This window comes from Colletotrichum phormii (genome assembly GCF_030913505.1).
Source record: "Colletotrichum phormii strain CBS 102054 chromosome Unknown BDP81scaffold_7, whole genome shotgun sequence".
NCBI lineage: Eukaryota > Fungi > Ascomycota > Sordariomycetes > Glomerellales > Glomerellaceae > Colletotrichum > Colletotrichum phormii.
In genome coordinates this window covers 380,453-404,479 of record NW_026851449.1, presented here as the reverse complement: position 1 = coordinate 404,479, position 24,027 = coordinate 380,453, and the positions used below count along the sequence as shown (strand labels likewise).

Below are 24,027 nucleotides of genomic sequence, written 5' to 3'. Positions count from 1 at the left end.
GGGCTGGTGCTTGGCCAAGCTAAACTTGCCGGGAGCTGGAGCTGACTGTGGCGGCAAGACGATGACGACACCCATGCCGGGGATGGTGGCTGAGAGACCTGGGAGCAAGGTAGGTACGAAGTACCTCGCGACGCTGCAACCGGTACATCCGGAAGTCCTGATGGTCCGAGCTTCACCGAGTGCCGGGCAGTCCCCGTTACCCTTATCTTATCGATATTCACCAGATAAAGATAAGTGATGAGCCAGCAGCTAAGGTACAAGTCACTGAAACAAACCACCGCAATTAAGGCGCCTCAGTCGCAATACCATTCGCTTGTATGAGGGCTAGCTGCATAGCGATGCATCAACACAGAACCAGTCAGCTCCAATGGTCGGGTGCAAGTGGATTGAAATGTTCAGAGATATGGCACCGGTTCATGTCGAGTTGCTGCGGCTGCGGCTGCGGCTGCACTGCGCACGCGTCGAACTTGCATCCCAGAACGCGTCCGCTGGGCTTAAGAGCTGCAACCCCTGCACGCATTGCTCAGAGCTCGAAAAGCTCGATGCTTGGAAGGTCAGAGCTTCAATGGACCAATAGCAGGTCCCTGAATTGCTACCTCCCATGCTGCTTCAGGGTAGGTATAAGACCCAGGTCATATATCTGCAATTGAATAAGGCGGCTGTTGTCATGGGACACCCGAGGCTCTCGAAGCTTTTTGTAAACCTCGGAAGCTAGTTTCTGGTTGAGAATGCGGTGAGGGCCGAAATGACGAGGCAACACGAGCTCTCCAAGCCTCAATTTTCAGAGGCGAGTTTGCAAGGCGGAGCTGAAAAGTAATGACCAAACATGAACTGCCACTGATACGGCTGAAATGCCAGGGTTTCCACTGGATTTTTATGTTGAGGTTGCCCCGTCTCATCTTTGCCGTTTTCTTCTAAGCGAACATTACAACGCCCTGGGCTCCCCCATATCAATCCCCATACGAAGTAGTCATGAAAAAAAGTTAGGGGTGCATTTCGGCTGGGATATGTCGGCTGTCCCCGGTGCGACCCCCCAATCATCAATGGAGAGCGGTACCTTATTAGCGAAGCGACTACGACGTGCAATCTCCAGGTTAGCTCCAGATGGGGCCGGGCACATGACGAGGGCGCGCGCTTCAGTGAGCCTAGTCATCCTAGCTTGTTCTCCAGATCTATCTAGATGGTCTCCGTGCATAAGAAGAAGGGGGCAAGTGAGAGATCAAAGCGAAGTTAATCACAACAAGACGGGTGAGATGTGGTGTTGAAAATCTAGCATAACCGACTCAGATCAGGTATGAGAGACGGAGAGTGAGTGAGTGAGTGAGTGAGTGAGAGAGCATGTGAAAGCTAGTAAGGGTATTCCTAAGTGAGTGGGTGAGAGAGCATGTGAAAGCTAGTTAGGGTATTCCTAAGTGAGTGAATGAGTGTGTGAGTGCATTTTGTCTCAAACTCCCGCAATACTGGATGGAATTAAGAGTCTCTCCTATAATTACCAGGTGGCAATGCATGTTCAAGTCGAACCACAACCAAGAGGCTCACTCATGTCTCCGTGAGTCTGCCTCAGTGTTTGAGCATTATTAGCAATCAAGTCGAATGAGGTAAAGTGAGATGATGAGATACGTCAGACGACGAATGAAAACGTGAGAAAGGGAGGAGAGGTCTCATCGTATGGTAGGGGCTCACTTGGAAGTAGGGACGTGGGTGCGGGGCGCGGGGGGTCCATCGCTATCAAACCGCGACGCGATGGTCAGGAAACCGGCAGCGTCAGAACCCCCCAGTCGGGCGCGTGTTTCCTCCAAAGGCTCGAACGAGTCCCCAAGAAGCCGTGACATCGTTAACCCCTGGTCGAACCATGAGCAAATCCCAAATCCGTCCAAGCTTCCACTTCCCATCTTTTGTGCATCCTGGCATCCATCCATCACCTAGTCTTGCTTCCCACCTCACAGGCTCACACCTCCACGTCCGCCGCGCCGCTGCCCCCTCCCTGTCGCCCTGCCTCAATCTCAATTATCAAAACCCTTTTTTTCCTCTTCCTCCTACTCCCTCCACCATCCGGTCCCTCCTCCTCCCCTCCTCATTCGCTTCTCCGGGGACACACTACACACCCATCTTCTTCTTCCCTTCCATTCGCTATTGTGTGGTGGCACAAGTGTTTCTTCTTCATCTGAAGGGTACTGAGACCGGAGCAAGACATTTTATTTCCTTGCCGATTCTCGCTCGGCTCAAAAGGGGGCCCACGTCCTTCCGGCGCCGCTGCACTGGACCCGTTTGTTTGCCCGTTTCTCGGATTCCTCAAAAAATACCCCCTTGCTACGGATATCATATCAGTCTTTCGCTTTCGATTTGCACCGCCCTGTTCTCTCGACCAAGGCCGGCGCGCTAACTCAACGCGACGGAAATCGACCACGCCAGCGAACGTCACCTCCGACGACATATTCCTCCTCCCAAGGCCTGTCATGTCCTCGATGTCGGCTGCGACATGACCCAGGTCCGATTCGAAATACTCGCCCATCAGCTGATACTTCCCGCACGTACGTGACGACACTGCTCTCCCCTGGCCGAGCTCCCACACTCTCCCTTCCTCTAGGGATACCACGATGGAATCTCTTCGCCCTGCCTATCTGGCCCCTCGCCGCGTCGCAACCGCCCCGATACCAACACACTTGTCACGCCCGGCACCGTCCACATCGGCCGGTGGCCTCGTCGAAACACTATACAACCACCCCAATGTCAAGATCGTAGCATTCGCTGCTGCTTCCAGAGGCCGAGCTCGGAGTCCAGGTCGTGGCCCTTCAGATGAGCCCGGCTCTTTGTCTGCCCACTCGCAGCTGGAGAGGACAATTGCCATTGGTAAGTTGCGCAAGTCCACAAATGCCTGCATGGCCATTGCTAATTGGGGGCCGTCTGAATAGGGCCGTTCCGAATATACCGTACAGGATCCGTCGCCTTCTTGAACTGCGGCTCTGCCCTGCAGCCAATGTTGCCCAAGAGTCAATGCTGGGCCCTAGCCGAAGACTCCAGCAAATTCGTCCTACAAATTCGCCGACCCAATTACTGGAGGATTGAGATTCCCGTCACCAATGCCGATGAACTGGAATTGGCAGCGGCACTGAAGGGTGTTTGGGATCAAATACTACAGTTCGAGAAGACGGAATGCCCTTTCAAACGGTCCTTTACAGTCATCCTCCCCGAGAAACCAAAAACACCCGTCAAAAAGCGACCATGGACACCTCCAGTCAAACGAGCCCTGCCTGTCCTATCGACCCCTGCTCACGAAGTCGAAGTGTCACCGACCCCGAAGGCTCTGACGCCTAACACCGGTAGGAGAGCTTCGACATCTTCTCTCCGCGGTAGAAGCGAGCAACGCCGGCTCTCCACCGTCAGCAATGACTTTCATTCAACCTCAAGATCCCGTGAACCTAGTGCCGAAATACCGAAAGCGGCAGAGCCCAGGGATGCCGCACTAACTCCCACGGCCGAGAGACCAGCCGCTGCGACAGAATTGAAGATTCTCAAGCGTGGAGCGGAGGCAACCCGCAATATCGACAGCAACAATACGGCTCAAGAGGTGACTGATCAGGGAGGTCCTACGTGTGATCTGATCAAGATAGAGAAGACCGAGCCCAAGGAGAACCATGAAGAGTCCATGTTTGAGTACTCCATCGCCGAGGAAGTGGAACCCGAAGACGATGCTCAACAGCCAGATCTGAAGGCTCCCGCCGAGGAGCTGTCAACAAAGTCACTAGGAATCCAAGTTGCGAATGGTGGCATTGGTGCACGAAACAACGCCGGCGAAGAGGTGAATGCCGCTGCGGTCTCGTCAGCGTCCCATTTCGCCCCGCTACTCACAACCGTGACAGCCCCTTCGACAGAGACGGACGATTGCGAAAAGGTCGCCCAGAGCCCTAGAGTTCCTCAAGCTTCTATCAAAATCGACGACTCATTGACCCAGCCGAAGGAAAGCAAAACAGATATCCAGGTGGAGACTGTGGTGACTGTTGAGCGGCCAGTGACTGATCGGCGACTGCAAAACGATATCAGGGAACAGCTCGTCACTGTGGAGGCATTGCCCAAGACACCTCTGTCGGCTGAGGCAAGCACACCCACGCCTACTAACATTTATGACGTGATCCGGAACTACGAGATCAAGATGGCCGCTGCGACTCCCGAGTCTACATTGGCCACCGAACCTGTCGCTGAGCCCGAGACCGTGTGCGAGAAATCTGCAGTGGAGACGGCGAATACCAGCGGGAATGGATCAAGCAGCGAATCACAGTCCGCGACCGACGAAGAGGCAGTTCTCGAGGGAAGCGGAGTTGTGGGTGGCAGAAGAAAGAAGCTTCGCGGGTTCCGAGCCGGCAGGGCTCTCGTTCCCCCACAGTTGACTCTCGTAACTTCGCCGCCCTCAAAGTCGGCTATGAGATCAACTCCGATTCTGGATGAAACCACTTCGCCTACCGGCTCTACAGACTCATTCCACAGTTCAAAGTCGTGGCACTCGCCCGCTCACTCGCCAATCACGCCTGTCCCAAGGTCTCCTGCCTCAGACGTGTCACCGACGAGATTCCCATACCCTCACGATAACATTTTGATTCCCAAGAAGCCTTGGCACTACCGCGATATCTCCGATCTGACTGTCACCCCGGAGACTCGGCGAACTTGGGATGCGACTTCGTCCCTTACCGACGACAGCTCGCTAGAGAGCGCGGCCACCGCGCCAGACATGGTGTCTGAGGTGGTTGAGCAGCCTGACAAGGTTGCCCTTTCCGAGGATGAAGCCACAACCACGGCTGTTGTGCGTCGCCCTTACATTCGACACAGGTCAACCACGAGCAGCATTTCGGTCGGCCGCAAAGCGCTCTCCCCTCTGCCGACAGCGGCCAACCTTTTTGCGCCCACGAGCACTCAGGCGAGGTATCATCCCCTGAGAAGCCGCCTGGAACTTGTCCGCAGACTCCCCATGGCCATCGTGTCCAAGACCTGCGAGGTCCTTCTGGGTCCCCCGAGTCATCTTATCGCCCTGATGCTCCAGGTGGCCGCTAAGATTGCCGCCGGACAATGGCGCGGTATGATGTTCGGGTTCGGCGAGGGCGGCGAGACGATTCCCGTGCAATGGGACTACTCTGATGACGAGTACGATAGCTGGGGCGAGAACGACGATTACTATCTCAGCCAAGTCGAATCATCGCGTGCGAACAGCGTGATCGGGACTGACGACGGCGAGAATGACGAGGCTACCGACAACGCGAACGGCACGGGTCGCGGGTGGGAGGTCGACTGAAGCCCCGCGCGAGGCATCAGTCTGTAATGATTTCATGTATGACCACTGTATGTTTTAATCGCCAGGAACTGCATCCAGGATGGAAACCTTTTTGGGGCGTTTTTGTTTGAGCAAGAGGAAGCAAACTTCACGGACGGGCCTTGGATCTGGAGAGGCCCGAGCCAAAAGAAAAACGTGCAGATATCCCGACAATATGTGGGATCACGTTTGGTCCTTGTTCTTTCTCTGATGTATAAACAGTTTGGGAACGGTGGTGATGGATAGGGCAACTTGGAGGATTTTCCCCCTTTTTCATTGGCATTACGAGGCATTTAGTCCGTACGCTGGCCTTGCCAGGTACTATTCAGGGATGAATTCACTTCACGATTTCAAGAGCTTGTTGCAGTGCCGACTGTGAGGTGGGCCTCTGCGTGCGTGTTGATGAGTGAGTGAGTGTAAGCAGCCACACTCGTTCTCAGACGTATGAGAAGAAGGGTCCACGAGGCTAGGAGAGTCCCGTCGGGTCATCATTGTAGAGCGCCATAACGCATTGCTCATGGAACCTCAAGGAGTCATGGCAAGGACTGCAAAAGGCGTCGGGTACATGATCCGGATTGTCGACTGGACTGTGGACTGTTCCCGGGAGACTGTTCCAAGAGACTGGAAAAGCCAAGGAATCCAATAAAGATCAAACACACGAGATACGACGAGATGACGGCTGCAGATCTACGTGCCGGCGTGTGCCTTCGGGCTGATTTAGGTCATCGCCAATTGTAGGTGAAAACGTCGTTGGCATCGGTTCAAAGTTGTCGAAGGGGCTCGTGGGAGAGAATGAAGCTTAGTACGTTAGTTTCTATGGTATGCGTGTATGTGTGTGTATGTGTGTGTGTGTGTCAGTCGGGTCATCATTTTGCGCGCGTCGTATTTGAGAGATCGATGCGATTGGACGATATTGACGCCTCGTGAGGCTGATCTTGAGGGGACTTGGCGAGCGTATTCGTCGGGTTACGGGGAGGCCATTTGGGATACCGAGTTTTTGGATCATTGGAAGATTACCAAAGGGAAATTGCCTTTCTTCCCTTGATGGGCGAAGGACGTGGTTGAAGAAGTATTTAAGGTACAGTAGGTCGGCATTGATATAAAAGAACGTGGGACGGGAGATCCATAGTGACCCATTGTCGAATGCTGTGATATTCAACCCAGCCCACGCACATTGCCCAAAATTGGTTTTCTGGATCCAAATCCACGTAGAAGCGAGCTCGCTGTAGGAACTGTCAGTATTGAGAGAGAAAGGAGCGAACATGGAGGATGGCAACTATGGTAAGAACCGAAACCCCCCCCCCCAAAGAGCAGGCACCTTCAACGCCCACTAACAAGATGTCCAAAGTCGACGGGAGCTACTTCTTCTACGCTCCGAATAAGGGAGCGCCCATCTTCTTCGCTGTAGCGTTTGCTGCATCTGGCATATTGCACTTTTGGCAGAGTTAGTAAGTCACTTCAACCCTCCGTCTCCTAGCCACTACCGACCCAAACTCAGCCTCCTTGAGGGAAAACAAGTAGCTGATTAGAGGCAATGTGAATGTAGTCACTATAAATTCTTCAAAGTCACTGCCCTATACTCCTTTTGCTGTCTGCTCTTCACAGCTGGCTTCGCCGTCCGCACGTACGGCGCATGGCACTACGATAACCTCAACGTCTTCATCGCGAGCGTGTGTCTCATCTACGCAGCTCCGTAAGTCACACATGGGCTTTCCAAACGGAAGAGAAACGAAAAAAAAAAAAGAAAAAAAAGAAAACCCCCTTCAACTTACTGTTTGTCTCCCCACACAGACCCCTCCTCGAACTAGCAAACTACAACATCCTCGGCCGCGTCCTCTACTACGTCCCCTACTGCTCCCCCCTCCACCCAGGCCGCGTCCTCAGCACCTTCGCCTTCTTCTCCAGCATCGTCGAGGCGCTGAACGGGTGGGGCGCATCCTACTCGGCCAACCAGTCCCTCACGCAGCGGGAGATGGAGACGGGCCACGCGCTCATCAAGACGAGCCTGCTCCTGCAAATCTTTGTGATTGCCTGCTTCGTCGCGCTCGCCGTCGCCTTCCAGCGGCGGTGCGCCGCCGCCGGCATGGCGTCTGTACGCGGAGTAAAAAGTCCGATGGTGACGCTGTACGTGAGCGTCGGGTTGATATTGGCGAGGACGCTGTTCCGGGTCGTGGAGTACTTTGGGGTCGCGAAGGTGAGGTTTGATGCGGAGACGGAGGTGGGGGATGCACCTGCCGCGATACGGTATGAGTGGTTCTTTTACGTGTTTGAGGCGAGTTTGATGCTGGCGAATGTGTGCATGTTTAATGTGCGGCATCCGAGGCGGTATTTGCCCGAGAGGTATACGGTGTATCTTGCTACCGATGGGGTTACGGAGGTGGAGGGGCCCGGGTGGAAGGATCCGAGGGCGTTTTGGGTGACTGTTGTTGATCCGTTTGATTTGAGGTGGTTGATTAGGGGGAGAGATCGTGGGATGGAGAGGTTTTGGGAGAGGGATGGTGGTGAGGTTCGAGTGGAGGGGGGTAGTGGGAAGGGTACTGTTTGAGGTTGTAGGCGTGGCGAGGTTCGTTGGGATTGTTATGTTTTGTGTTTGTGTTAGACTTGGCTTGTGTTTTGATGACTTGCTTTCCTTTTTGTCGAGTTTGTTTAGCTTAGACATATCGTCCTCTTTGTTGAGTATATCTCTCTTATACCAAATATCGTCTCCGAACAATCTTGCATGATACTCAAGAGCCAAGAACTCGGTGTACAAGTGATCCTACAATTCGCAAGACGATATAGACCGAGCGCTTTGATTAGTTGCTCTGTTATCTCTTTGTGGATGACCGTCCTTGGCCAGCAATGGGCCAAACCCAGCTACTAACATTGGCTCCTGCCCCTGAATCATGAGCTTTCATTCTTGGTTGTTACGGGATTCAATTTGGCAACGTCTTTTGGTGATGTCGATTAGCTCCTCAGGTGGTCGGCTCTAGAAGTCCTTGATCGTGGTTTGCAGCTGTACGAAATAGAAGAAGAAAAACCCCAGCAAAAGAAGAAGTCTTATGGCATGCTACGGAGTTGTTCCGGGTCAGGACTCTGGGGATGAGCCATCATCGTTGAAGTCGAAGTAATGGTCTTCGTAGGTGTAGAATGGTCTCGAAATAACAATAAGGGTCCGTCTCGCGTACCCCGAAAACGACGTCGTTTTTTTTTTCTTTTCTCTCTTCAGACATACAACATCAAATGGCTACTTGTTCATGTCACAGGCGAAAGTTGCCAAGTATAGCAAGGCGAGAGAAAACCTGATCTATTGGAAAGGAATCTTCACATCTCCTATGCTTGGCAAACGTGTCCGCCGTTCATGTTGTGGCACGACCCATCGCAGTGTTTTCGCATAGTTCCTTCTAGCCGGACGGGAACTGTCAACAACCCGAAGTCCCGTCGTTGCGACTACATACTTGCCTTGCTTCGGAGACTTTTTCCATCGGTTTGTGGAGTTCATCCGGCCGGGAGTTATGCCGGTGGTTCATGGTCCGACCTGGAGTAAAGCTTAAGTTTCGGCGACTACTTCCTCTTATCCCCGGACACCCCGGCCGAAACTTCCTTTCTCGGCGCCGTTTATGATGTCCAAGCGCCGCTCCGCATGCTCCACATCAACATCCGCTGCGGCGATGTTCTGTCCGGGTACATGCCATGCAATTTGTTCGGCGGATTTTGAAGATGTGTTGGTCACGATGGGATAGCGAGCTCATTGAGCTTCCTTCAGAGAACCCCAGAGGGTCAATACTCCTATAAATTGAATTGGCATGCCATGGCTCTTCTCTTATGTTCATCAGCACATCCAACCTTCATTGCATTCGTAACTCTCAAGACTTTATCACAAAGATTCTAGAAATTGCCCAACATGTCTTCAACTTCAACGGCGCAAGAACCTTGGTCGCTTGTCGACAAGACAGCCATCGTCACCGAAGCGTCTCGTGGCATCGGACAAGCCATCGCCATCCACTTAGCCCGCAAGGGTCTCTCCAAGTTAGCATTTACGTGCGCCAGCAACTCCGATGCAGCACAAAAGACTCTAGAAGAGTGCCGTAGACTCGGGGTAGAATTCGCCATCGCCATCCAAGCAGACGCTCTCGACCCATCCTTCGGTACCAAAATTGTCTCCCAGACCCTCCAACAGCTTTCCCCCACCTCCATCGATATCCTCGTCAACAACGCCGTCTTAAGCGACTACTCCAAGGTGGAACCAATCAACGACACAACCCTGACCGTCTTCCTTCTTCAAGTCATGCAGGCCAACGTATTCGCCCCAATCTCCCTTTCAACCGCCGTCATACCTCACCTGCCCCCCCCCAGGGCGGCGGGCGCATCATCGCCATCTCGAGCGTGCTAGCCTACCAAGCCAACGCGGATCCTACAATGACGTACGGTGCCAGCAAGGCGGCCTTCCAGAGCTACAACCGCTCGCTCGCCGAGGCATTTGGCAAGACCACCAAGGCGACGTTTAACAGCGTCATTGTCGGCCTGACGGCCACGGACTCGATTAACAATAGCAAGGATTTGCTTCCGGCGGGGTATCTTGATGGGCAGATTTGAGACACGACGGCGGCAAACCGGATCGGGGTGCCAGAGGATATTGCGTACGTTGTTGGGTTTCTTGCTAGTGAAGAGGGTCGTTGGGTTAACGGGGCTGCTGTGAGTACCAATGGAGGTAATCGGCTTGTTATGGCTGCTCTTGGATAGATGGTTTTTTATGAGGTTGAGAAGCTAGCGAAACCACTGTACTGTTAAGTTTCTTATCAGAACTTTTATAAAGAGCGTCGTATATCGAAATCGGTCGCTCCACGAGGTCGACGAGGGACATTTGGACCAGCCTCTCGAGGGGGCGTTGCTTGAACAGGAATTTAGGTCTCTTGGCTTTTCTCTTCCTGACGCGGTACCAAGACGGGCGGTATGTGTGAGGATTACTAGAGGTTCAGAACACATATTGAAGCAGCGTGATGCCCGGGCTACCGGTGAATTACCATTTAACGCTGTAAATGCTTGGTCGTTCTGTTAGACTAGTCGTGGATAAATTGCCGCTGTAACTCATGCGACGAGTAGCATTTGCTTTGCCTTACACATGCTCGTATTCCGATGATGTGATAAAGATGGCTGCATCGGAAGGTCGCTGCAGCGGGGAATGAATAATTTGAGCAGCGCCTGACGCAGTCTTCACCGAGGCGAAGCTGAACACTAGTAGCCGAGTGAGGGACAAGAGACGGGGGTTTGGACTATCCTGTACGCTTCATGCTGGGAGCGAAGGCAGGTACGACCAGAGGTGAGAGTATTCCGGCCCTGCCTAGTATGTACCTAAGGTATATATACCCCCTCAACACCGTTCCTGTCACCAGCCAGGAGGCGCCCGTATAGGTCGACGGGTCAGGTCAAACTGGCTGGGTGGTGGAGTGGTTAAAGGTCAACATTCAATTACGCCTATAGCCTACTCGACGACAGGCTACGAGTTCGAGTTCGATTCCCAGCAAGTGCACCAAGAGATGTAGCCACACCGGTGGTGAACTCTTTTTTTTGGGGGGGGGTTTGTCTTTTTGAATCTTTGGGTGTTGCATTTAATGAGGCATCCATAGGCATATATAGATCCTTAGCTAACAATACGGCAGGCCGATATTTTTTTTTAGAATCGTAGAAGAAGAAGCTTTCCGATAAAAGTGGTGGAGGAAGGGATGCCGTGAGATAGATGGCCCGAGGCGCTTATGCTGAATTGTATAAAAAGAAGCAACAACCAACCATTCGTTTGTGTGCGGCTCAATATGTTTATGGTGGGGGTGGCGGCTTTTTAGTCGAAAACGGAACGTCCTTCCTGAATACATATTCCGAAAGCCAGCCCTGGTACTCCTGGCTCATGCCCGGGAGCGGGATGGGGGGGACCAGTGTATCTGGAACGGAGAAACCACTTCTCATCCATGGTCCTCAGATAGTCCAGGTTGGTGATGTCCACCACCAGACTCTCAGACTCCTCGGGTGTTCTATCGCCCATCAGGTTGTCAGCACGCGCAATGTCCTGCCGTGATTCCATCAGTCACGGGTGCAGCGCCGAGACGTAGTCATGGACGGTGATGTATTCTGCGTTGGACGCCTCGATGACGAGGGGTTATGCGCTTTTTGGTCGGTCTGTGTCGCAGCAGCGCAAGAGCTCTCCATCGCCGCTATCGTATTCTTCTTCTTCTTCTTCTTCCCCATCGCTGTTGCTACTATCCTCTGACTTGGCAAGGTCGTCGTCTAGCCACTCTCCATAGACACAGCCATCATCGTCTGGACTGGCGGGTGTCCCAGCTTCGCACGACGAAGATGTTCTCCGCCAACGGGCCCTGGAGTCTCCATAGGAGATGGAGTGCTTGAGAGCTCGGGAAGGGGCTGGACATGGCGGGTGTGTTTTGGCATGAGAAAGCGTGTGACTGCGCCGCAAGTATCTCGTGTAGACCCTTTTAGTTGCTTATGGGGCTTTACTTTGAGACACATGCTCACGAGATAGGCACGCTACCCTTCTCTCACTTCAAGTATCCGCATCGTCGGAAGCGAAGGCAGGTCATTGTCCACAATCCTCGGACCGGACGACGACGACAACAACAACAACAACAACGAAAGACTACTCGGTGCACGGCACGCTCGCGCCCGCACGCCAAATTCTCAGGCTCGAAATGGGATCATTCTTTTCTTCAAGATTCTACAGGAAAGACTTGATCGGAGTAACGCCTTGGAATAGATGGGCGGAGAGGCGGTGCTCATAAAGCAGAGCTTCCTTCGTCATGGGGCCCCCCCAACTTGGGGGTATAGGATCACGCTTGCGGCGGTTATTTCTGCGCCGGCGCGCGCTTCCATCGCGCTTCGCCTTGTTTTCAGACAGCAACCAGATTTGAAGGAACTGTGCCATTATCGGGGTGCTCCTTATTAGGCTGCTGAGAAACCCAAGGCAGAAGGCCGCTGGATGTCGGGGCCGGACGCGGAGGTTGCGGTTGAGGGATCGGGGCAGAAGCGGAAGGGCCCGAAGGGGTGTGCGTTTTTTGTGGAGAATGTGCTTACCTAACATCACCGTACCAAATTACAATTCTAGCAGGATGGGAGAATTAAAAATAGCAGTCCAAGCCACGCTTTCCGAGTGGAACGTGGCGAAAGAAGGCACGTGGCTCGGTGGGAGAGGTGTGGCGCATGGGGGCAGCTTACATAATACTGGCAATAGAGAAGAACAGTCGGGGAATACGAACACATCAGCATTCAGAATGGTAGATGGATTTCCATACCTCGGTGATGATTGATGAACCACTCAGACAATTCGGCAGACCAGGGCAGAAAACAAGTAATAAATCCCCGAGTTCAAATCAGGTACGCCGTCAATGAGCACCACTAATGGGCACCCCACCGATCGTTAGGGGGCACCCCATTTAACCACTTCAAGCAAATAGTGGGAAGGCACGTGAGATTTACACGTGCACTTCTCGACGCGCCTGCCTAAGGTACGCATGAGCGCACTTTCCCTCGCAATTGCACGACTTCCTCCTCAAAACACCAACTTTTCTTGACAGAAACGCGTATTGGCCCCCGGATTTTCGAATAAGAAGAGTACCTTCTGGAGCACTGATTGAAGCGCTACGGAAAGGTATACTTTCCGACCGAAAAATCTCTTCTCGAAGTGTTGTTTTGGTAAAGAGGTCAAAGTTCGCCGGAAAGTTGCTTGGTGGAAAAGGGAGATTGTACGGAGTACGGCGAGGCAGGTGCAGGTGCAGGTGCAAAGGCAGGAGCGCGCCTTCCTTCCGTTCGGCGCCCGGCGCCCGGAGGTAGCTGTTGTGGCTGTGGTGGCTTAGTGACCCTCTATTTCCTTGATGTGGTTAAATGGGGTGCCCCCTATCGATTGGTAGGGTGCCCATTAGTGGTGCTCCCGTCAATACTCCGTATTACCGGGTCCGCGTTTCCTCTACTCCGTACGTACGGTCCCCAGCGTTCCCATTGGCTTCCTCGTAATCGTTCCCTCCAAGCTCGTTCCGCATCCTTCAATCCATGGCCCCTCGTGTGCCTGTTTGAACTTTGGAATAAACCTTCCAGGCAGTGCCAGGGTGAGAGCTATGAATGCTGTGCGATATTTTCGGTCATGAGTATCACTAGGTCGTAGATGGCTGGCTACCTTGGATCTTTTGGGTGCTGACCGGTATCCACTCATGGAAGTCAGATTCGAAGATTCCATCATGTGTCACCTCCCTGCCTCCTAAGCCTCTTCGACTGACCGCTTCCATGCGATGGCCGCTCCCGCGCAACCTGGCGATTGTCTTTCCCATCACGAAGGGGGGATGGGCAAAAAACGCTGATCAAGGGACACTCGGTGATATGGCACATCCAAAAGCACATTAGCTGCAGCAGTTGAGGCATTTCACACCACAAAGGCTAGGGATCTTCTTCTCCCCTCATCTTTGAAGGTTCAGTCGAAACGCTCACAATTTTTTCGATGGCAGTTGAGCGGTACCGGGAATTTTTTATATGGCTGCCTGATTGATGAACGAGATGCGGTTCCACGCGACCAGTGCCACAGATGGGGGTTCGGTTTAGGTACCTTGGTTCTCGAGAGTCAATTCGCGTCAAGGCCCAATCATATCCGCCGACTCGGTCACGGCGGGGTGGAAACCCCATGATACAGATGCGATGATTGGCAGCTGTAGGGGGGGCGCTGATCGGCGGACTCAAAATGGAGACCCTGGACGGTGGACAAGCAGATGGAGACGGGACGGGGGGCGAATGTCACCATCGGGACGCCCGAACTAGTCGGGCCACACGGCCGGACGCAACCTTTTCACTTGCTGTAAATTTCAGTTGTCAGTGGCTCGCTTCGTTGTCTTGCGCTTTAGTGAACAGTGGTGTTGTTCACAGATCTGATGTGACACGGAGGGAGGCCGTGAGGGCACGCATGGGGGCGAAGATCAACTGCAAATCATCAGCCGGAACCCGATAACGGCAGCTTCAGCTGAGCTGAGCTTTAGAGATTGTGTGAAGAGGGGTCTTTTGTTCTTATTTTACGTTGGTTTGAGGCGTCCAAGTGGCAAGATGAGTGAACACAAGTAGAAGAGGCAACTTGCTGTGTGCATGATGTATGGCAAGATTAGCCAGGCAGCGAGCTGTAAAACTAGCATTATCCAGAGTGATATGCTGTTGATAGCATTGAGACCAAGAGAATAGTGTCGTGGAGTTGCACTTGGATGTATCTCAAGGCCGCAGCAGACTTGGCCTTGAAGTTGTTGATGTCAAGTTATGAAGTTCGGATTCTCACATTCGGATTCGAGAAAGATGGAGTCAATACGTACCTGAGAGTACCCCCTGTATCGAAGTACCTTGTGCCGAAGTACCTTGTACCATGATCTCCCCGCGACTTACACCATCTGGGCAGTTGGCAGTGACCACGGTCCGCGGTCCACAGACTCCGTCGCGCCAACTCGGCCTCTCTCACGAGGCATCGTCATTTCTTGTTGACTCCTTGTCTTGTTAGCAAAAGAGGAACTTTGGCTTGCGTCGTCAAATTACATATGCTTCCTTCGCTCGCGGCATTTCGTCCGAAGCGGGTACGGTTGCCAGACAAGCGAGGCGCCGAGGGGCTGTACCATGCTTCTCAGTCCGTCCTCACTTCTGATCGTCTGCTGCTGCTGCTGCTCTCATCTGCTCATTGCTCTGCTCCCAGACGGTCGGTGTACTGATGCATAGCCTATCTATCCGTACCTTACCTCAAGTGATCCCTCACTCAAAGAAGAGTACCTACATACGGCAAGGTCCCCGGCATTCGGGGCCGTGCTGTGCATCAAACGATGAGCTGCCAATGCCATTCTCCGTAAGATACTTACCCACAGATACGGGTCACTCTCACACTGGCGTAACTGGGTTTAATTCTGCTGCCTCAGCCGCCCTCCACAGTCTCGGCCTCGCCTCACACCTCACACCTCACGCCTCACACTTCACGCCTCTCCCCTCCCGCACTCAAGTCTCACACTCACACTCACACTCACACTCACACTCACACTCACGCCGCGCCCCTTTGCCCATCACATCACCTTCCACCAAGACCCGATGCAGCCAACCCTCGTCCCCCGGGGCCCCTCTAGCCTCCTTGCCCCATCTCTCGGACACCCTGCGCTGGCTCTGCTTGCTTGCTTAGGTGCTTAGGTCCAAGGTCCCTCCTCGACGGGGGGCCTGTACCGGGCGGTGTCTTGCTTGTTCCGCCACAAACCTCCCCTCCTCCTTCGAATCCCTTTGGGAGCCACTTCTCGCCCGCGCTCGCCTTCAGACGCCTCGCCTTAATATCATACAACAGACTTCCATTCTAGGCGGCCTTGTTCCTGTATTATCTTACCTCGCTTTCTATACGCTCAAACCAAAACTAAAGTAAACATCCGCTTACATCGGAGGGATGAACCGCAGCATCTGATCTGACTACATCTCTCATCGCCCATCCATCGCACACCAACACGAAATCTGCTGGTCTCATCCACACCACACCTCATTCTTTGCCCATTATTGCAGAACCTCACACACACAACCACACACAACCACACACATCCACACACACACATCCACACACATCCCTTTGACACTAGCGTCCGAGCCCAAGCTCGGCCCCGTACATACGGATACTGGCACCGCATCATACTGCCATACCTTAGCATTCATCCGACTCTATCTCCGCTTTGTCCTACTTTCACCCTAGCTCAGACCGCCGTCGAGTCTAGGGCATCCACTCTCGAGTCCGCCTCCCGTCCCTCATATCAACCACGGACGTCCCCCCCCCCCCCCCCCCCCCCCTTTCATTATGGGCACCATTTGGAGAACAGAACCTATCCCATCTCAGCTATTTGACGATATGGCGTCGAGTTCAAGCCGGAAGCCCCAGATCTTTGTTCACTTCGAGTTTGGGGTTTCCTTCTCACCTAGACATGCACCCAACCAACACTCCGTCACATATGCCTCTCGTGGTTTCCGTGATCGCGCTCAGTTCCCCAGACAAGTCCCGCCGCCGAATACAAATTATCTAGCAGAGCCCTCCCACTCGGCCCAACCACATCAACCGACGCGGTCTACACCACCCATCCAAGAGTACTATGCACCCCAGGCGCAACCACCAATGCCGCCACACTACGAAGTCAGTAGACAATCTCGACAAGAGAGTCGATCGAGCTCCTCACACGAACGAGGTAGCTCTGCCCCGCCGCCATGGAACGACAGCCCCTGGGACGCCGAACCGGACGCTCTAGGAAGCTCAGCGCTGCCTCGTCAACGACCACGGGCCCAGAACGCGCCCGACTACTGGAAGGCATTGCCCGAAGTGCCTTCACGTTTCCGACTGGGAGAGGACGAGATGCCTTGGTCAGCGTCATCGTGGCCAGGCGAGTTCGGCATGCCCGACGAGTCCGAGGTCGTCGACGACTACTCCTCCGAGCTGTCCATGAAGTTCCGCGACGTCTCCCTCACCAACGCCACGCCAGTACCCCGCGAGAGAGGGGACGACGGGCGGAGACATGACCTGGAGGCGCTGTCCGCGGCAATGGTCACCGTGGACAACGGCTTCGAGAACCAGTGGTGGTACCAGGGCGAACGCCAGCAGATCACTGCACCGGGGGTGGTGGCTGGCGACTTACACACGACCGCCGCGGCGTTGGCGAGCACGACGGCGACTGCTGAGGCGGTGGTGTCTCCTCTTCCTCCTCTTCAGACCCCTGTGCAACTGCACCAGCAGCTGGGGGGCTACGGCACGAGGGAGTCGATGGGATGGGTGTCTGCCCAGGGCGGGGATTCCCACGCGAGCATGATGAGCGCTACGATTTACAACCCGAGTGTCTTGGTGTCACCCATGTCAGAGTACGCGAGCCCCCGCCTTCACCGGTCGATGACTACGAGGTCCGAGGAGCTCTTCTTTTACAGCTGAACGGGGGGGGGGGGGGGGGAACAAAATCCAAAGTGGTGGTGGTTGAGCATGATTTGTTTCAAAGCATGGCGCACAGGTTTATCATTAATGGGGGGGGGGTTTGGATCGCGGAGATCTAGGGGTATAATCGGCATTCACCGCGGTTTAGTCTGGATGACTAGACTATCTTGGTTGGATATGGAGTTTTTCTTTTTCAGTTGGAGTTTCTCATGGAGGATATATCCATATGCACCCAAATTCTTGGACAAGAAGGGGGGCCTTGATTCGTGGGAGAGAGGCGCGGTTCTCTCTTCCACTTTCACCCAAAATAATATTTTTCCATCACTCACGTTCCACAGGCACGATTACATTGTCTGGCCCCCTCCCTTTGATCCTGTTCCCAACCACGAACAACTCCCATCCTAAGACCCTTTGTCACAAACCAGGAACACAGGACCCCAAACAACCAAGACACGTCAAAGGCGATTCCACAAAGCATCATTATTTTTAGGAAACGAATCCTGGATCATTGGAACAATGAAAAAAAGAAAACATGCCTCGTCTAATGGGCTATATGGTACGCCAGGGTAACCAGGCTTGCGGGTTATTCAAAAAAACAACAACATGGGAAGGTTATCAACGCCCACGCCACGTCAAACCAAGAAACAGCAGCCCTTTCATCCAGTACCACGGCTTTTGTTCCCAGTTTAAGGATTTCCGCACCGGTCTCACCAAGGCGTACCGCAGGTCTTTCTTTTTCTGTGTTGTGATGATGCCTGCCGACACCGGGGGTTCCTACATGAGGATATTGAAACATGGTCATTGTCCTTTTTCGAGATTTCTAACCTGCTAATGTCTAGAGGGGAACCCATGTTTTCCGACTTTGAAGAGCCTAGAACGCCTTTGTCTCGCGGGGTTCCGCGCGCGCGTGCATGATCCAGCCCGTCGGTTGTGTCAAGTGTTTCTCTTCTGACATGTTTTCTTGATGCTGAAACATCCCGTTCCAACTTTGCTAGCAAACACGGTGGACGGTGGTATCCTTGAACCCAAAAGTTCAGTGTTTCAATTGGTATTACGGAGTCGAATGTTTGAATAAGATCAAAATTGGGGTTTGAGCGGAGGTGCCTAACGTCAGAAACGGCAACGGCCCCGGGAGAATGTCGCGGTTTCATCCCGTTGATGCGCGCGGGGTGGGAGGGGGGAGGGGGAGAGGGGAGGTAATTGGGATGACACATTTCAGAAGTATTAGCCCACGGGCAGGCGACTACTTATTTTCGTTTCCCGCTTTCTTGCTTTCTATTTTTGTGAGTTGCTTTCAATGTTGCTTTTGGTAACTGCCCGCCGGCGGGTTATATTGGTGGACCCCGGTCTCCTGGGGGAAATGGGGGTGAAACCAATTCGAGGTTATTGATGGAGAGGGTGTACGGTTGTTCAGAGTGTGCTGTTTTAGCAAGAGACTTTCAAACCTCTCCATTCTATGCCCTCGTGTATTTGCTTTCCGGGAGAAACAATTCGACAATACCTCATGTTATGAAGAAAGAGTGGAAAGAATCTCGCTCACTGTATTCTGCCATGCCATGAACTGAAGAAACGATGCCTCTATCTACTGTCACTCGGAAAGGTGCTATCTAACGTGTTGAAGCAGACTAAGTACGACGTGGAGCATAGCCCGGGGAAGCCGGTTGTCTCTATTCACACCTATCTGCCTGCCTCATCTGTCTTCAGGTCCGGCTCCCCTGGCGGATGGCATGATTTCCGCAACCGCCTGCTGCCTGTAATGCCTCGTGAAAGTCTGTCTAGGGGCTCCGTCCTCGTTGGACCAATTTTCTAGAGCATGATTTACTGAGGAGATTGGGTGGTAGCTGCATGGTCTACCGCCTCTGTGACCCGACCCCACGTTATGGTTGGTATGTTAGTTCACAAGTGTGTGTATGGGTGGATTTGCTGTGATATTATGGATGCTTATGGGAAGCAGCGATGCAATCAGGGTATCGGATGTTACGACCGTTCCTATGTAACGTTCCACCTGGACTGCAGATGATATGGGTATGGGGGCATCTGGTGGCGTCGAGACGACACGGGGATGAGTAACTGCGGTGGGTGGTTGTCGATGCCTGACCTTGGGGTCTGAAGATGACTCGATCTCTCTCAATAAAGAACTTGGTTATGGAATGACGAGTCTCTATGCTAGTGGCTGACCAGCTTGATGTCCATCCATGTGTCTCTTGAAGAGTCCTGCGAACTACGTCCCCAAGGGCACATCACCCGTTTACGCATCTCGATAGCGTCGTCCTGTGAGGATGTTGGTCCCTGTTCGCGGCTCTCTTTACGGCTAGCTACTTACTCTTTCGAAGTGGACGTAGCATGATGTGGATCGCAAGGAGGACGTTGTCCGGCGGTTTGCGCGGATATGCTTCAAAATACCTCTCAATCCAAGAACCAATCTCGAGTTCATCTTCGCGGTAAGGAATCCCATCCCGGCTGGAATACCACCCCTTTCGTCGAGTATCCACACAGGAACGAAGCAACCAGGCACTAGGCATGAGTGTACTTTTCGTGGAAGGGCCCAATGCCGGAGGGGAGCACAATGATGGCACAGATCCAAACTCCTTGATAGTCTAGATGGTGGGAGCGGTTGGTGGAACAGGCAGAAACCCGGGGGTGAACACGTTTGTCTTGACGACGATGCCTTTTCACGGTGTCCGGTTTACATCTGCTAGGGTGGGGTGGGCATGCCCCCTTTTCCATGGAGGCGAGTGCTGAAGTCTCGCTCAGCTTGCTGATGATTGTGCTGATCATTTTTCATCCTTATTCTTTACTGAAGCTTTAGGGTCGTTTAGATAAAAGTGCCTCGCATTATTGCGAGAAGTCATGCTGTGAAGGATTCGCTGAGAATAGAACTGGGCCTTTTAAAATAGCGACACAAGCCTTTGCCAGGGCTTGGGGAGAAGAGAATCTCTCGTGAGGTTTCGGCTAGAGTTAAAACATCAAGCATATGATGATGTCTTTCTGGGCAAAGTTAATCCAAACTGGCCATAAATTGCACGAAAGCCTTCATTTCCACCTCTTGACCTTGACGGACAGGTCACGTAACGTGCCTACCTAAGTATAGAACGACGGACGCATGCCCATAATGGAAGCCTGCCTCCCCAGCCCGTTCCCACCAAATCCACAATCGACGTACTAATTACAAGAACCCTTGGGCTTTCCAACAGGCTGCAGCAACGAAGGAAGTCGGTGGGTGATGACAAAGGGGTGGGTACAACGTCAAGCGGCCGAATATGGTAAATCTGGCACGAGACTTCGAGGACGTTGAAGTATTCTTAGAACATCGACCATTCTCAGCTTGTGTCTGTCTCTGAGTGCCGGGTAAACGCCTAGTGGTCCCTGGAAATGAGCATCGCAAGGCTTTTGAGGGCAGCCTAGTTTTACCAAAAAGAAGAAATGGATTCACAGTTCTGGAGCCTGGTGTGATACTGCATTACCTTTGGAGCTCAGAGATTGTCCAAGGTGCAAGGCTTCAGGGGCGAACTTTCTACCAAGTTGCAAAAGTGAGAGTGATCAATGGACCCGCTCAGTTCGAGCAAGACCGGGCAGCTTAGAAGGTGTCGAGTATGTACTCCGTGGCCCTCGTCGAGTACATGGACATGGGGCCCTAGCCGGTATCATGGAGTTCGAAATACAAAAGTATCAAAGAGGCAGGCCTTGAGTTAGTAAAGGATAGGGTTTGACGCGCCGTATGTTCGAATGCCTGAGGTGGACTTGAGCGGTGGTAATTACTCAGCGACGAAGCTACTCAAAAAACTTCGTCAAGCATCATTCATGGCTTCATTAGAGGGAATACGTTTTCAGGAGCCCTTTCAGTGTAGGTATTACAAGGAAAAAATCGTGTAGAGACGGTTACAGCTACTTCTTTCGTCATGTTCGACCTGCTTCCCCCTTGAAAAATTTGTTTCTGTAACCGCCTGCTGGCTGGTGCAACCTCTTTCTACAACATCCGCATGCAAACCATGGAAAGAATGGTTTGATCCCTGCCTCGGATTTTGAATTGAGCCTCCACGGAGAGACTAGCAGCCCGCTTCAGCTCCCCAGGCTCTCAGTCCAGTTGCCGGCCGGATTAGGCTTCGATGTAGGAAACCAGCGCAGAGACCCCATCCCCACACCGCCTCTAACATGTGGCGTCCAGCTGATATCCCGAAAAGGCATGATTTGACGATACAAGAGTCTCGGCATAGAAAAGGGGGTGGTGACTTTTGTGGTCGCAAGGTCGGGGGAATGGAGGGGGAAGGGGTAAAGCTGCAGGAGAAATTAATTCTGCTGCCTGGAGGCAACGGATATGCCGCGGCGGTGATTGGGAGAAACTTGGTGGACGCTAGTGCATGTCGAACGATAATCGGACCGTCTTTGAGATCTACTGCATTCAAGACGGGGGTAACTGATCCTACGATAAAAGTAATTCGGTCTTCGTGGCTTTGAGGAAAGGGTTGCTTGTTTGGTTGGTTTTTTTTTGGTGCCGACGATGGGTTTGGATACGTGCTTGAGCAAGATTGGTGAAGCTACGAAGATGCGGGAAGGAAGCGGTGATGGGTCTCATTTGGGCTACTCGAAATACTCCTGAGATGTTAAAAAGATTCAGCGCAGTGGTAGGCTCCATAGACTGTTCGGGAACATAGTTGACTGGTTGACTATCATCGGAGTTCACCTCCGAAGTGGGCTTGGAGAACGGCATTTCAAGTCTCGGGCATATCGTCTCTTTTCGCTTATATTTCAATAGACCGGATTTATGGATCTCCGGAGTCAAGCTACCTGTTCCTGTTCTAAGAAGACCTCTTCTATCGTACGCTCCATCGTCTACAAGACCTTTATCCAATAACTTTCTCCATAGCCTCGACATCCATCTCAACCCTCGGCTCCATCTGCATCGGGACGACCATGCCACCCGCAGCCATTGCACCGCTCGCCGCCGCCGTCGCAACGGCCTTGACCATATTCCCGCAGTCGCCTACGGCATAGACACCAGAAACGCTCGTCTGTCCAAAAGGGGCAGTCGTCTTGATATCCCCGTTATCCATCGTCTCCAGCCCAAGCTGCTCCACAAAGGGACCGTTGGGCCTTGTAAACGGTGCATGAGCGAGGAAGCCCTCTGTGACTTCCTCTCCTTCTTCTCCATCTCGTCCGCTGAGCGTGAGTGTGACGCTGGTGCGGTGCTCTCCGCCAGCCATGCGCATCGATGTGATTTTCCGTGTGTCAACGGTAAAGGGATTATTCGCCATGGCACGAATCTCCGAAGCGAGAGCCTCGTCACCGTGAGTATAAATCGTCACTTTCTTGCCCAGCGGCCGAGCCATGTACGCGATATGCGTCGCCATCTTGACGCTCCCCGTCAACCCGAACGCGAGGACGCCCACCCTCTCCGCCCCGCGCTCCTCGAAGCCATGGCAAACCAGACAGTGGAAAATCCCGTAGCCCCAACAGCCCGCGTAGCCCGGCACCTCGGGCGCAATGTCCGTGACGCCGGTAGCCAGGACCAGCCGCCGTCCAAACCACGCCTTGCCCTGCTTATCCTCGGCCCTAAAGAGCCCGTCCTGGACCTTGGTCGTCTTGACGACCTCGACGCCGTCGGCGAAGGTCACCGTCTTGGCGTAGCGGGCTTTGAGGTCCTCTCGAGCTTTGGCGCGGAAGGTTGGGGGCGGGATGTGGTCGAAGCCGAGGACGTTGTGCATGTTGGTGGCGCGGGCGTTGCGGTAGAGGTTTGAGTCGAAGAGGACTGTGGTGTAGAGTTGGCGGGAGAGGGCTGTTGCTGTGGCGAGGCCTGCTGGGCCTGCGCCTATGACGAGGACGTCGTGGAGGATTGGGGTTGTCATGTTGGATGTGACGATGCCCGTTGCTAGTGGGAGTGCTTTGATGAGGTTTTTATAGAGGGTGTTCATGTAAGTTGTAATGTGGTATAAGCTTGGAAGTTAAATTGCGTGTATTCGATGAGATTGCAATATATCCAGCTATCATTGAGGCCATGTTATTGTCTTTTATGTTTTTCCAAGTGAAGAACGGGCGTGCCGGCTTGAGACGCGGCCTTGCGGGATGTCTCCGAGGCCGTGAAATGTTGCCGAGAAGATCGGATCCGGAGTGGGGCGGCCTGGCCGGGCGAGGGAAATGTCTCCGAGAAAAGGCGCCGAGTGACGAGCGAGCAAGTTTCAGAACCAGGAGCTTGGCATGACTCATTCTAAAGGACACTAATTTTACATGTCGTGTATGAATCTTGGTCGTTCTCGATAGTAGTTGTCGGAAGAAGGGATCCTGTGCGGGTGGGTGCCGTCATATGTCGCCGGTCGTGGTAATTAGTAGTAGCCCCGTGGAAGAAGGACAACAAACAATTCACTCCACTCCAAAGGAATTCGCTTGTTATTTGATCGATTCATTTGGTAGGTTCATGCCTTACACATGTACCAGATTGTATCATGAGTAATGGGAAAGGAAGCGAGGTTCGGTCCCAAGGCATATCTGGTGATCGCCGGCCTCACGATCACCTCCACTTCGAAATGAAGGAACAGTCATGTTCGGCTTTTCAGAAACCCAATGTAAGAATAAAGAAAATGAAGACGGGAGAGGGCGGAATTTTATCATCACCCCTCTAAGCGATTTTCATAAATGTTATCTGTAACTAGTTTCGAGAACACAATATCAAATCCACAACGACGAAAGGGAAAGAAGAATAGAAACAAACAATCCTACAAACATCTGAAAGAAGAACCCCTGGAGTAAAACAAAGGTGCCAAAAAGTGCAAAAAAATAGCTCCCAAGCGTGGAGTCGAACTCAAGG

General features: G+C 53.0%; 5 protein-coding genes across 5 annotated transcripts; 4 read left to right on the top strand and 1 right to left on the bottom strand.

Moving 5' to 3' along the window:
* Nucleotides 1-2,597: 2,597 nt before the first annotated feature.
* Nucleotides 2,598-5,281, top strand: BDP81DRAFT_315641 (inheritance of peroxisomes protein 1-domain-containing protein; the record flags this gene model as incomplete). The annotated part of the gene is made up of 2 exons (XM_060584099.1): nucleotides 2,598-2,850; nucleotides 2,913-5,281. 2 exons carry the CDS (start codon nucleotides 2,598-2,600, stop codon nucleotides 5,279-5,281), a joined length of 2,622 nt encoding a protein of 873 aa, XP_060446701.1.
* Nucleotides 5,282-6,535: 1,254 nt separating this feature from the next.
* BDP81DRAFT_470455 (RTA1 domain-containing protein) lies at nucleotides 6,536-7,844 on the top strand (the record flags this gene model as incomplete). The annotated part of the gene is made up of 4 exons (XM_060594547.1): nucleotides 6,536-6,580; nucleotides 6,648-6,747; nucleotides 6,846-6,992; nucleotides 7,091-7,844. Exons 1-4 carry the CDS (start codon nucleotides 6,562-6,564, stop codon nucleotides 7,842-7,844), a joined length of 1,020 nt encoding a protein of 339 aa, XP_060446700.1. The 5' UTR covers nucleotides 6,536-6,561.
* A 1,170-nt stretch (nucleotides 7,845-9,014) lies between these two features.
* On the top strand, nucleotides 9,015-10,197 carry BDP81DRAFT_480210 (uncharacterized protein). The gene is made up of 3 exons (XM_060594917.1): nucleotides 9,015-9,578; nucleotides 9,635-9,852; nucleotides 9,943-10,197. The coding sequence occupies exons 1-3, from the start codon at nucleotides 9,183-9,185 to the stop codon at nucleotides 10,019-10,021; spliced, it is 693 nt and encodes a 230-aa protein (XP_060446699.1). The 5' UTR covers nucleotides 9,015-9,182; the 3' UTR covers nucleotides 10,022-10,197.
* A 5,895-nt stretch (nucleotides 10,198-16,092) lies between these two features.
* Nucleotides 16,093-17,235, top strand: BDP81DRAFT_424144 (uncharacterized protein). Its single transcript, XM_060590121.1, has one exon. It carries the CDS (start codon nucleotides 16,116-16,118, stop codon nucleotides 17,226-17,228), a length of 1,113 nt encoding a protein of 370 aa, XP_060446698.1. The 5' UTR covers nucleotides 16,093-16,115; the 3' UTR covers nucleotides 17,229-17,235.
* A 4,425-nt stretch (nucleotides 17,236-21,660) lies between these two features.
* BDP81DRAFT_424141 (uncharacterized protein) lies at nucleotides 21,661-23,219 on the bottom strand. The gene has a single exon (XM_060590120.1). It carries the CDS (start codon nucleotides 23,135-23,137, stop codon nucleotides 22,070-22,072), a length of 1,068 nt encoding a protein of 355 aa, XP_060446697.1. The 5' UTR covers nucleotides 23,138-23,219; the 3' UTR covers nucleotides 21,661-22,069.
* Between the last annotated feature and the right edge of the window lie 808 nt (nucleotides 23,220-24,027).

Bases quoted from the DNA above. Each gene is read 5' to 3' on its own strand.
- BDP81DRAFT_424144 (XM_060590121.1), top strand. From the start codon at position 16,116: ATGGGCACCATTTGGAGAACAGAACCTATCCCATCTCAGCTATTTGAC.
- BDP81DRAFT_480210 (XM_060594917.1), top strand. From the start codon at position 9,183: ATGTCTTCAACTTCAACGGCGCAAGAACCTTGGTCGCTTGTCGACAAG. The intron at 9,579-9,634 runs GTATTCGCCCCA...GCCCCCCCCCAG, and splicing joins TTCAAGTCATGCAGGCCAAC to GGCGGCGGGCGCATCATCGC. The intron at 9,853-9,942 runs GTATCTTGATGG...GTTTCTTGCTAG, and splicing joins AAGGATTTGCTTCCGGCGGG to TGAAGAGGGTCGTTGGGTTA.
- BDP81DRAFT_424141 (XM_060590120.1), bottom strand. From the start codon at position 23,137: ATGAACACCCTCTATAAAAACCTCATCAAAGCACTCCCACTAGCAACG.